We start from the raw sequence: 13,147 nt of genomic DNA on the forward strand, positions 1-13,147 counted from the left end.
TTACCTTGTTTGAAAACAATCATACAATCTGCAAAAGCTCTTGCAGAAAACTGGGCATTCGGTAGATCAACAGCACTATTTCCCATTGTAAATATGGGCAATAAAAAGTTATAAATTATTTATAGAAAATTATATATTAAAAACTTGTCTATGTCAGTGTCCTAAATATGCCAGTTAACACTTCACTCACACAAAAGAAATGAAACTCAGAAAACAAAACTGCAACTCATGACAAACGACAACGTTCAATTAAATTGGTTGACACAGTAACCAGTCGTCCTGCATTGCCTTCTGGGCAGTTCAAAACCACTGGAATGCTAAGAATTTGACCTGCTGCACCATCTGTATGTCTGTTCAAAGGGCTCAAAGGTGTCTGATTTGTGACCACACACCAGGGCTATTAACACAAATGTGATGCAATGTGTATGTGCTGAAAAGTGTCCTCTTCATTAAGCATTAGTATATTGTGTTTAATTTTAGGAATCATGTGAACCCAGGAAAAAAATAGGGGAGTCTTTAACAAGAATAAATGCAAAAATGTAATATTGGTGATATTGCTATTCTATGGGTGTGCGCCACACACTTAGCATGACCTGAATATATGCCCCTGATATACATATACTTATATATATATAAGTGGTTTCAGTAGTTATATAATGTGAAATAAATGGATTCATATGTGTATTATACCGATTGTTACATCTGGTACATAAATGAAACTCCAATGTTTATTTGTAGAGTTGCCTTATTATCAGAAATAACATGCCTCGAGGTTTCTAGCCTGTATGTTTTGCATCACATTCTTCTTTTCTATGCATACCTTAACTAAATGAATTTCTGCAGGAAAACTTTTTTACAACTTAATGTATAATTAGTATGTTAATTATGTTTCAGCAGTTGATAAAATCTTTGCACTTCAATTTTAATCCTATTTCTTCTTGAGTAAAGAGATCGAAATTTAAATGTCTCACATATGCCTGCATGTGTTTCGTTAATAGTTTGATTAATCTTTTCTTGTAGTTGATATTTGTTCTCTCATCAGTAGATATGTTACAGTAGTTAACCTAAAATTAATTTTTTGTGGAATTGAAAGAACTTCGTGTTCTTAGTAACATTATTGAAATCAGAGAAAAATGATAGATGATACAGATGAATGTTGTATAAGAACTTATCTGGAATCGATCATTAATTACTCCTTTCAAATATGTTGTAAAAATGCTTCCTTTAATTCTATTTTTAATAATACAAATAAATTGTGAATTCAATTCAGAATATGCATATATCTTTGTTCCAGACAGAAGATGATATTCTGTTAAGATCTGAATTGGAAGATATTAAAGATTCATTTCCTGATCGCTTTAAGCTTTGGTATACTGTGGATCGTCCACCAGAAAGTAAGTGCTGTCCTTATTACAATAAGGTTTCATTTGCCTGTATTCAGTAACTGTTCTACTTTTGGAACTCTTCAAACAGCAAGAAAAAAAGAAAGAATGGCATATCGCAACTGAAATGAAATATTTGCAGGAATAAATAATATTACCACTGTTGAATAGTCTATAAAGGTGAGTCAAATTAATTGTCTGAGGTGAAAGAGCAGAAATATAAGGTAGGAGAGTTTGTGAATCGAGAGGTGAATAATGTGAGTGAACAGAATGAGAAGGCCACAAGACAGACAGACAGAAAAATGGGAGTCATGATAGGCAGGAAGACACTGCATGATAAATGTAGATACTGAATTCAGAATTGAATGTGTGAATAGACAAGAAAAGAATTGAGATAGCCTGAGATTTGGGGTGGAGGATGTTGGTCTGGGGAGGGTTGTGAAATTAGTGGTGATAGAGACGAATAGCTGGAGGAGGTGTGAAGGATTACATCTGAGAAGTAGTGTCAATTGGACGTCTTATAGAAAGGAAATGTGCTATTATGTTTGTATATGAATAAAGTATCTGAAATAAGGGGAATGAAATTGTTGCATTGATCAAGTACATCTGTCCAAAACTTATCAGAATATATTATTACGGGTATCTCCATGGAGTCAGCAGACTCATCGCAGGAGACCCAAACTAGCAAAACAATATCTGTCATATCTCTTCTTGAATTCATTTACAGATGAAGAACTCACAACTAAGTCAGACAATGAATTCCACTCATTCACCACCCTCCAGTCTAAAAACCTTGTTCTGACACCCTTGTTAACCACACTCTTCTTTAATTTCCAGGGATGACTTCTTGTTCTTCCATCACTATCACATAGCTGAAACATTTCCCCTGGATCACTCCTATAAAAACCTTTCAGTAATTTAAATGTTTCTATCATATCCCCTATTCTCTGCCTATCAACCAACCTCTGCAATCCACAAGCTCTCAATCTATCAATGTAGGGAGCATTTTTTACATCACTCACCAACTTAGTCACTCTTCTCTGAACCCTCTCCACAGCCTCCTCATCTCCAAGGAATCCAGGTGACCAGACCTGAGCACAGTAATCCAAATGTGGAAGTATCAACACTTTATAAAGGGGAATAATAATCTCTTTATCTCTGGATGTCAGTGTGTTCCTCAACAACCAAGTAATCCTATGTGCAATCTTGGACACCTTAGCAATGTGTTCCCTGAACTTCATCTCCCTATCTACCAACACCCCTAAGTCCCTAGCCTCATCAATCTCTTGGAGTACTATTCCATCAATGTAGTACACAGCTGGTAATCTTTTAATCCCAAAATGCATGACTTTACACTTTTCCACATTGAACTGATATCCATTACCTTTTGCCCATTCTACCAGCTTATTTACATCATCCTGCAAACTTTCAACCTTAGCAAGCTTGATTTTTTATTGCGCTACCCAACTTTGCATCATCAGCAAACAACTGAATATCTCCCTTCCATTTCCTATATCATTTATATACAAATTAAACAACAATGGCCCAAGCACAGAGCCCTGAGGCACACCACTGGTCACCTGCCTCATCCTGGATTCGGCTCCTCCATACACCACCTGGTATCTCTACCTTAGCCATTCTTCTATCCATATCACCAAATTGGTGATATGGATAGGAGAATGGGATCCTCCTATCTATATAGGAGAATGGAATATGGAGTCCTCGCCTTACCATGTGAGATATGGTCGTGAGGATTATGTTCTAACAGGAATAGAGATAGAGAGGGGGGTATGTTTTTAATGAAGGCAGAAAGGGAGAAGTGCTGTTGGTGGTGGCAGAGGAGTTATGTCCATCCAAGGTGGAGATGCAAGGGACAAATAATGGCAGTGGTTTTGAAACAATATGATGTGAGGTAGAGATGAAGAATGAAATATTGAGTTGGTGTTGCTATAGACCTGGTAATGTGGAGGATTGTGAGAAGGAAATGTATAGGTAAATCAGCCTGGCAGATAAGAAGGGGATTTTATGGATGATTTTAATTATGGTGATACAGATTGGAATGAAAGTGACATCTGGAGGCAAAAATAAGGAATTTTTTTAGTTTTTGAAGTGATAGCTACTTTAGGCAGCACAGAAGGGGAAGAGGAGGAGGAGTGTAAGAATCAAGAGTCTTGGATTTGATCATCCCATCAAAGGATGGGATGTTATTATGAATGGGGCGGTGAAAATGACCATGAAGTGATCATGTGGGTGAAAGTGACCATGAAGTGATCTTACAGAAATCCTCATATGGCCAGCCATATGAGGATTTCTGTAAGAAAGGTATGTTGTGGGGTGGAACTATAAATTTGATGATTATGACAAACTTGGGAGATGGAATGAGAAATAGTGGAAAGGAAATCAATGCTGCTTGGATCCCACTCAGGAAATATCTAGCAGAGACAATGTCTGAATGTATTCCAAAGGTCAGGAGATTAAGTAAGATAGGTGTCAAATCTGTGAATGAAGATGTCAGACATGAAGTCTAGAAGAAGGCATTATGTGAAGGCAGCATAAGATGAGTGATAATAATTGGTGCCTAAGGAGTACAAAGAACAGGCAAGGAAAGGTGACTCACTTGATAAGGGTAGTAAAAGAAAGTGTAGTATGAGCAACAGTGATGAGGCCAAAAAAATATCAGAAAATTCTTGCTATACATAGCCGGTAGAAGAAAGGATGTTATATAAGACGATATTCGTTAATGAAGATGGTAGAGTGATAACCACTATGGATGATATAGTATAATATTAAACAAGCAATTCATAAAAGTATTTCATTTTTGTGAATGTGACATCATGCAGAACGTTTGAATGCATTGGGAAGGGAAGGAGAGGGGTTACTGGTGGCAGGCAAGCAAGAAGGTATTATATGAGGAATTGAGTAAATTGCCAGCCTGGTTGGTTGAGCAGTTAGCACCTGCTCTCCAACCAACAGGTCACAGGTTCAAATCCCCACTGTGGGCATTTGTGATTTTCTTTAGGTGGTTGATGAATTTTATTGCCCAATGCGAGACCATTGCCCTGCTTATTGGAGGCCTGAAGTGGCTCGAAAAAAGTTCCATGTTTGGGCTTTAGAGCAGAGTTTCCAGAGTGTAAAAATTTTTTTTAAAAAATCCTTAGCCCGCCCACAGAAGGTTTATCAATAACCTTCTGTGGGTGGGAACCACATAAATAAATAAACTTGACATTAATAAGGATGTAGGGCTTGATTATATATCACTGTACATTTTGAGGGAATATTCCAGGGAATTAACAATAGTGTTGACCTACCTTTCTAACATTCTTGCATTGAGCCAAGTTTCAAACAAGTGGAAAGTAGAAAATTGTTCTGCTTCATAAGGAAGATGATAGGACTAAGGCTCCAAACTTATAAGCCAATCTGTGTGTGTGTGTGTGGGCTTGTGATTAAAGTGTTAGAAAGGTTAGCTGGGATCAAATTCAGAACTGAGTTGACAAGGGCATTCTTTTTGATGGATGGCATTGGATCAAAGGAAAATTGAATTTTAGCAATCTCCTTATGTGTTATTGCTACGTGAGGAATGTATTGGACAAAAGAGATGGATGCACAATGGTATAATCAGATTGTGCAGAGGCCTTTGACAGATTGCCACGTGACAAGTTAGTAATTAAATTGGAACAGATAGGTTGTATAATAGATTAGTGCAATGGACTTGGGGATTTGTTGTCTGGTGGGTATCAACAAGTTGTGTATTGGGAGAGCTACCTCTCAGAAGAGAACATATCACTAGTAACCTAAGGATCTGTTTTGGAGCTGATGCTGTTTAACTTGTATGTTAATGATATTGGGAAAGGTTTGAAATATGCAGTTGTTTACAGATAGTGCAAAGTTGGGAAGAGGTATGAGGAGTAGAGCAGATAATGTAGCTTTCCAAGAGGACTGGAATAGATTGGCGCTGAGTGGGCAGATAAGTGGGGTTTTTAGTTTAATTGCAAAATGTAAGGTTTTAAAATTCAGGAAACAAAGATGAGATAAAAAGTTTAAGACTAATGGGGATAACTTGGAAGTAGAAGAGACGAAGGATCTGAGGGTGAAGGTGGACAAGGAACTAAAATTTCAGGGATACGTTAATAAAAAAAATAATAAAACATTGAGAACAGCACAGAGGATTGTGGCAGTGGTGTGGAAACCACTGACATGTTGAAGTTGAGTATTGTTAGAAATCTAAACAGCAGGATAGGAAATTAATCCCAGGCATATAGAAATTTTTAGAGAAAATTTAAAGGATGGGGCAAAGCCCTTCAGCAAAAAAGTAAGGAAAATTTTCTGTTCAGTGCTGATCAGCATTTCTCACCTTTCAGCATACAGATGTGCACATATTCACATGGAGAAATACAAAAAAAAGTCTTATGGACTGTGTTATCATTGATAGCAATATCTTCATGCAGTTCAGTATACAAAGAGCACTAGATTTGAAATTAGAAGTAATCATTATGCACTTTTAAGCAGGATAAAAATGAATATCATATGGAAAAAAAAAAAACAAAGCTTTAAAAAGAATCAAAGTAGAGTTGATGAACTTTAGACTCAAATATTATTCAAGACAAAATGAAAGAGTTCAAAAACATTGATTCAGCTAGGGAAGAATAATAAAGTAAACTGTTTGTACTGAAAAGAAAAATCAGAATTTCTATTATGCAAGAAGTTAGAGGTAGTCCTGAAAAAGAGGAAAGCATATCAAAAGTTCCTAGCAAGTAAGTTAACAGATGCCCTGAGAGAATACAGAAAAAAAAAATGTAAGAGTTAAGCTATGTATTAAAAGTAACTGAACAAATGTCATAGAAAGACTGGTAAGACATGATAGACAAATCATGAAAGTAGCAAAATATTCTGGAGGTTATTGAAAAGCTTAACAATAGAGGAAAGAGTACTGTAAAAGGGATCAGTAACAATCAATATTATATTATTATTATTATTATTATTCCTAATACCTCCAAGGAGTCCGAAGACTCATCGATTGATTGATGAGTTATTGATTGTTACTGATCCCTTTTAATATAATTTAATGATTATATTAAAACTGAAGATATTCTGGATGTCTGGAGTATTGACTGAAAGAGTTTTGTTGTGGATCTAGAAAAAAGTATATAACAGAATAAATGTATACAATCATTTTTATCTATAAAAACAAATGGAATTAAAGAAGAGAAAAATTGTGTTGTATTTTCAGAAACGAGCAAGCATGTATATTGCTACCCTTGCAAAATGTTTTCACATAGAAATCCAAATTAATTAATAGTTTCCAAAATGGAAAACTATTACTACACCTTTGTCCAACCATGAACTTTCAAAAGAACATATGTCATCTATGTGTATTTTATATAAAAGATGTTCGACTTTAAACAGAATTGATACTAATTTGTTGCATCAGAGAGAACATGAAAATAGTTTCCAAAATGGAAAATTATTACTACACCTTTGTCCAACCATGAACTATTGGAAAGAAGTATTGAGAATATAACAAGGATCTGTATTTATGTTTCTTCGATCTGGAGAAGGCATATGACAAGGTGCTAAAAATGTTAGTTATATGGTTCATCTGAATTCCTAAATGTTTAAAATTCATCATATGTGTACAATTAAAAATCACAAATGAAGAGCTCTTTCGAAAGATATACAACAAAAGGAGAATTTACTGCAGAAAATTATACAACAGAAGCTGTAATTATTTGGACACATCTGCAGAATGAACAAGGATCAGAAAATAAAGACATTAATATTTTGTATTATGGATGGCATAAACAGAAGAGGTAGACATAGCGGTTCGTGATGATGATGATGTACGATTACGTTTGTGTTTTATTATTATTATTATTATTCAGGCCTCCATGGAGTCAAAAGACTCTTCGTGGGAGGTCCTTCCCAAGAAACACAAAGTCTATCAAGACTCATCGAGGGGAGGCCCCCCCCCAAGAAACACAAAGCTATCATACCACTCCTTAAACTCATTGACCGTTCTCGCTCTCACCACTCCATCAGGCAATGAATTCCACGGTTCAACCACTCTCCATGCAAAGAAACCACTCCTCACCCTCTTGCTCACAGTTTCCTTTCGTAACTTCCAGGGATGGCCCCCTTGTCATCACTCCCTCCCGCCGTTCAACCAAGCAAAAGAACTCCCCAGTGTCAACCCTGTAACCACCTCTCAACAGTTTAAAAGTCTCAATCATATCACCTCTCCTTCTTCTATCCACCAAACTCTGCAGTCCACATTCCCTCAGCCAATCCTCATAACTATCATTGTACAGTCCTGAAACCATCTTTTCAGGGCTGTAAAGACTTTTCACAAATCCTGGGGACCAAATCTGAGAACAATAGTCCAAGTGTGGTCTGATCAGGGTCTTATACAACGGAATGATAACTGTGTTATCTCTGCAGGTCAGCGTCCTTCTCACCATTGCAGCAATCCTGTGTGTTACCTTCACCACCTTTGCAATATGTCCTCTAAATTTCAGGTTTCTATCAATCATCAACCCCAGATCTCTTGTCTCCCCTACTTCCTCCAGTATAACTCCTCCCATAGAGTATGCAGTATTCCAAACCTCAAAACCTTACATTTTGCTGCATTAAACCGAAATCCCCATTCATTTGCCCATCTATCTAGCTTATTCAAATCCTCCTGCAGGGCTGCCGCATCTGCACTATTACTTATAATCCTTCCCAGCTTCGCATCATCCACAAACAACTGAATATCCCCTTGCAATCCACTGACAATGTCATTGATATAAAGGTTAAACAATATAAGTCCCAGTACTGAGCCCTGCGGGACCCACTTGTAACCCTCTGCTTCCTTGAAACTGCCCCACCATGCACAACTCCCTCTGATACCTATCGGACAGCCAATCCTGAATCCAGTTGTCTAATCTGACATCCAGGCCCATGTGCTGCAACTTAAATATCAGCTTATCGTGTCAAATGCCTTCGCTAAATCTAAGAAAATGGCAGTATATGCCTTTCCCTCATCTAATGCTCTTGTAACTTTATCATAAAAGGCTAGCATATTGCTAAAACAAGAGCACCCCCCCCCTTCACTAATCCATGTTGACTCTCACAGATAACATTACCTTCATCTGCCCAATGCTGTATACAGTCCTTCTTCTTTCTCCAAGATCTTACTAACTACTGATGACACACAAACTGGTCTATAATTAGACACTTCCAATCTGCTATGCAATGGAACTATCTTACCTTCCTTCCATTCCATGGGCACCTTTCCAGCAGCCAGACTTTCATTGAAAAGTCAGGTCAAAGGCATTGTCAGTTCCCTAGCACATTCTCTCAAAACTCGTGGAGAAATACCATCCAGTCCCACAGTTTTACTGACATCCAGAGTACTCAGTATTTGAAACACACTCTCCTCCTACCTCTAAACGTCGAACCTGCCCTATCCCTCTAGTATTAAAACTGACTCCTCCAGGATGAAATACTCCAATAAAGTGTTCATTGAACAATTCCACTATGTCCTCTGCATCAGTCACTCTATTCCCATTTTTATCCCACAATATCATTCTTCCACAGTCATTTCTCCTTCTACTGGCTACATATCTAAAAAATTCCCTAGGATTTTCTTTGGATCTTAGGGCCAATTTCCTCTCATATTCCAGTTTTGTCTTCCTTACCATACTAGTCACTCTTCTGGCCTGTATCTTATATTCTTCATGCATCTTATCTTCACCTGTCTCCTTATGTCTCTTCCATAGCCTCTTTTTCGCATGCAATTCCTGTTTAATATTGTTTGTCATCCACTTTACGCCAAAGTGTGTCCTCTTGTTCACTCGTGGTATACAACTTACCGTTGCTGCTAACAAATATTCTTTCATAATTTCCCACACACTAATGATATCCCAGCCTTCCAATTCCTCCCTCCATGAAACTTCCCCAAGTTGACGTCTTAGACTATTATAATCACCTGCCTTATAATTCCACATACATTCCCGTCTCTTTGATACTCATGCATGTCTATTCATTTTCCAAGTCATATGGTCACTCTCTCTCCAACTGGTGGGAGAGATGTCATCTCAGTTATTATCAACTCTTCTTATGCTATAACCAAATCCAAAACTCTTGAACCTCTTGTTCCCTCTATTACATGTTGCCTAAGACATTTGTCCCTCAAGAATTCTAGAAATTCCATTCCCTTATTGCTACATGCATCTTCCTCTCCCCAATTTATACTACTGTAATTAAAATCTCCCATAACAATCATTCTTCTTGCACTTGCCAAACTCAACTGTCTAAACATTTCCTGGTCCCCACCCTCTGTGCTTCTGGGTATGTAGCAACACCCCACTAAATATCCTGTCTTGCCCACCTCTTCCTCACACCATATGCTTTCAAATCATTAGTGTCACTGCCTTCCAAAGTTTCCACTCTTAGAGGACATAGGTCGTCACTTATCATAAGCAGTACTCCACCACCACGCTTTCCCTTCCTTTCCTGCCGAAAAATGCTGTACCCAGCGACTTCTATTCCTGTTATTATACCCTCTTCTGTCAACCACATCTATGTGATCCTAATAATCTTTGTCCAGGCTGATGCTATGAGTGCCACGAATTCCTCTCCCTTATTCCGGATACTCCTGGCATTAGTTTTTCTAACTTATAACTGATTGGTTGTCTACGAGTTACAAGTGTTTTGATTTTTTCTATTGATATTTGGGTATTATATTTTTGGCAGATCTGTTGGGAATGAAATACTTCTCTGTGTAAATTTATCTTGTATGTCTGCTATTATTACTACATGAACTGCATAGCAGATCAGATTTATTATATTATTATCAATTTTTATTTCATTTAACTTCTTATTTTTTGTATTATTATTTTATTCATTAAGAACTATTATTACACAAATTTAAATAATTATATATCTTCATGAAGAATCTTCCTTGGTTACTTAACAATAATGTTTTATGGTTATTCAGTACTCTTATTTCATGTTTTACTAAAGAACTGTTAATTTTCTTTATTTCACTCTAGAATCTTGATAATTTTATCAAGATTATCAGTATAATTTTATCGTTAATCTTAATGGTATAAATGGATTGGAATTATTAGAATTGAAAACCCACTGAGATTCTCCTGATTACAGTCTGTTTTGTTTTTATTCCTTTTTAGAATGGGAGTATAGCAAAGGATTCATTAGTGCAGAAATGATTAAACAGCATCTTCCGCCAGCTGGAGAGAATACTCTAATTTTGATGTGTGGTCCTCCTCCAATGATAAATATTGCCTGCAATCCTAACCTGGATAAACTTGGTTATAGTTCTCAGATGAGATATGCTTATTGAAATCAGCTTATGATATATATCAAAATATTTCACTGTTAGTAAATTGGCACATTTTTTTAAAAAACTTATAATTTAGGAATGATTGAAAATGTTTAATGAAATTACAATGATAGATTGCTTATTTAACCTGCATCTTAATAGGACTAATAATTTTTTTTATCAAATTTCAGTGATTTTCTACCCTAGAATACTAATTTTGTCTTAATTAAAATCATATTTTGTTACCTTGTCTAAAATAATAATGAATTGAAAAAGATATATTAGTAAGTGTATTTTGAGCAGTGCCAAAGTTGATCATGTTCACATATGTCCAAATAGATTATTGGGGTTGGAGTATTCATCAGATAAAGTGAAATAAATAAAAAGCTGACAGTTTCTTCAGGTTTCTTCTAGTTTGTGATTGGAGGGAGGAAGAAAGAAAAAGTTACTAAAAGATGGAGAGATAGGTATTAATTTCTAACATGGAATTCATTTGCATAAAATGACCTCAACAAGATTTGAAAGCAAATTTAAATTTTTAGGCAGTTTTATATAGACATGTAATAGCTATGTTCAATTAAATGTGATCCTTTAGAGATTATTTTAATGTTTTAGTGAAACAGAATAAAGTTTCATATATTTAATACATTCCTCATTTCTGTAGTGTTTACTTCAAAAAGCATTGTTAATTTATTTATAAATAGGAAATATTTATATATAGAATATGAAGATTTAAAATATTTTTGTAGTATGCAGTTAGTCATAATATTGAGCATTTGTGAGGAGCAATTTTTGTAAACATTTTGATGCAAGCTAATTATGTTTGTCATTGTTAAACAAGACTTAAAGGCTCTTTTATCTTGTGAAAGCAGTATATTGCCAACTAATACAATCACCAGCATTTAAATGCACAAGAAATCACACCTTTGAATATGTGTGCTTTTATATTATGAAAAAAAAAATTTTCATATCTAGTGAGCTGAGTGATGCTGTGATATTTTATCTTAGTTTTGTATACTAAAATAAAAATGTTGAGATTTTTGCTAGTATTTTTGCTTCTTTGTTTCATTTTAATCTGTTGACAGCTTGTTTTAAAATGTATTAAGACAAAGTGCAATAAATAAATAAATAAAAAAGCCGACAGTTTCTTCAGGTTTCTTATGATCAGAGGGAGGAAAGAAGAAAAAGTTTCTAAAAGATGATAGATATAGGAGAGATAGATATTAATTTTTAATGTGGAATTCATTTGCGTAAAAAGCAGGCTGATTGAGCAGGAATAAGATAAGTCATCCATATGCGAATGGCTATTCTGATAGCTACCAGTATGATATAATCTTAATCAGTACAGATTACTTTTCCACCATAGGCATGAATGATGTTGAGACATTTGTCCCATTGTGACACTCAAGTGTCCTGGTGTAGAAGAAATTGAGACTAAGTATCTATTAATCAGGAAATGACTGTGTGCCATACTTGGCCCTTGGTTGCAAGTCACTTTTCTTTTTTTTATGTTGACCCACACATAAGCAGTCACAAGACCTATAACACCACCTACACTTGTTTGGTTAGGTGGTCCAGACAATTGGAAATCACTAGATGCATCAGCAGTGCAGGTACAGAGCAAAGCATTATCATACAGATGATATGCCTTAACACAGTAATGAATGACTATGTTGAAAGTTTATTTTTCACTTGGTTAGAGTATAATAAATTTAGTTTAATCCTTTATCCAAGTGTGAGCAAACAAAGTTTGCACCTGAAAATATCTTCAGTACTGATGTAAGGTAGTACACCACTGGGCAACTCGTAGCAAAGGTGGAGCCTATCTAAGAAAACTCAACAATAATTCCAAAACACTGTTAGCATGATCTTTTGTTGGTGGAGTTAATTTGAATTTTTTTTTTTTTTTTTTTTTTTTTTTTTTTTTTTTTTTCAGCTGCAGATATGTTTCCATTACAGTAAGTCTAAGGCCTATTGCCAGTCCACTGTTGCAGATGACTTGGTGTTATATGGTGCATCCAAGTTTTGTCCTCATGAGAGAGAGAGAGGGGGGATTCCATCCAGAGAGCTTTACAAGCATCCATGAGTTGCTTTGCTACCTAGTGATTTGTTAAACTTTTGCACACTGGCACTCATTTTAACATCTGTCTTCTCTGATTAGTGCATCTACATGACAAACATCCATGGTGAATTCATCATAAAATATTAATGCCAGAATCACTCAAGTTTAATATTTTTATTTGTAAAATTTTTGGCTGTTTCATAGCCATTGTCAATACAGTTATAGGAAAAACTCTAAAAAGAACAACAATTTAATTGAAAGCACTTGATATGTGCATCGTAGGCTGCAGAAGAATAGCTCCATCTGCATTAATAGATATTCAAAATAAATTAAATTAGTTAATTATTTTAAAATATAAGCAAAATTTAATTACAACACATG

General features: G+C 35.7%; 1 protein-coding gene across 3 annotated transcripts in view; it reads left to right on the forward strand.

The window, feature by feature from the left end:
- Positions 1-11,753, forward strand: part of LOC150105848 (NADH-cytochrome b5 reductase 3-like) — a 147,184-nt gene extending 135,431 nt beyond the window's left edge. For all 3 annotated transcript variants that reach the window (XM_090393620.1, XM_090393621.1, XM_090393623.1), the window contains exons 10-11: positions 1,295-1,394; positions 10,553-11,753. In XM_090393620.1, coding sequence (XP_090249746.1) covers positions 1,295-1,394; positions 10,553-10,725 — 273 coding nt within the window. In that variant the 3' untranslated portion in view covers positions 10,726-11,753. The remainder of the gene's footprint in view (positions 1-1,294; positions 1,395-10,552) is intronic.
- The last annotated feature ends 1,394 nt before the right edge of the window (positions 11,754-13,147 follow it).

The sequence above is a fragment of the Typopeltis vanoorti genome, chromosome 6 (assembly GCF_054136105.1).
Source record: "Typopeltis vanoorti isolate ZY-2024b chromosome 6, IOZ_Tvanoo_1.0, whole genome shotgun sequence".
Taxonomy (NCBI): Eukaryota; Metazoa; Arthropoda; class Arachnida; order Uropygi; family Thelyphonidae; genus Typopeltis; species Typopeltis vanoorti.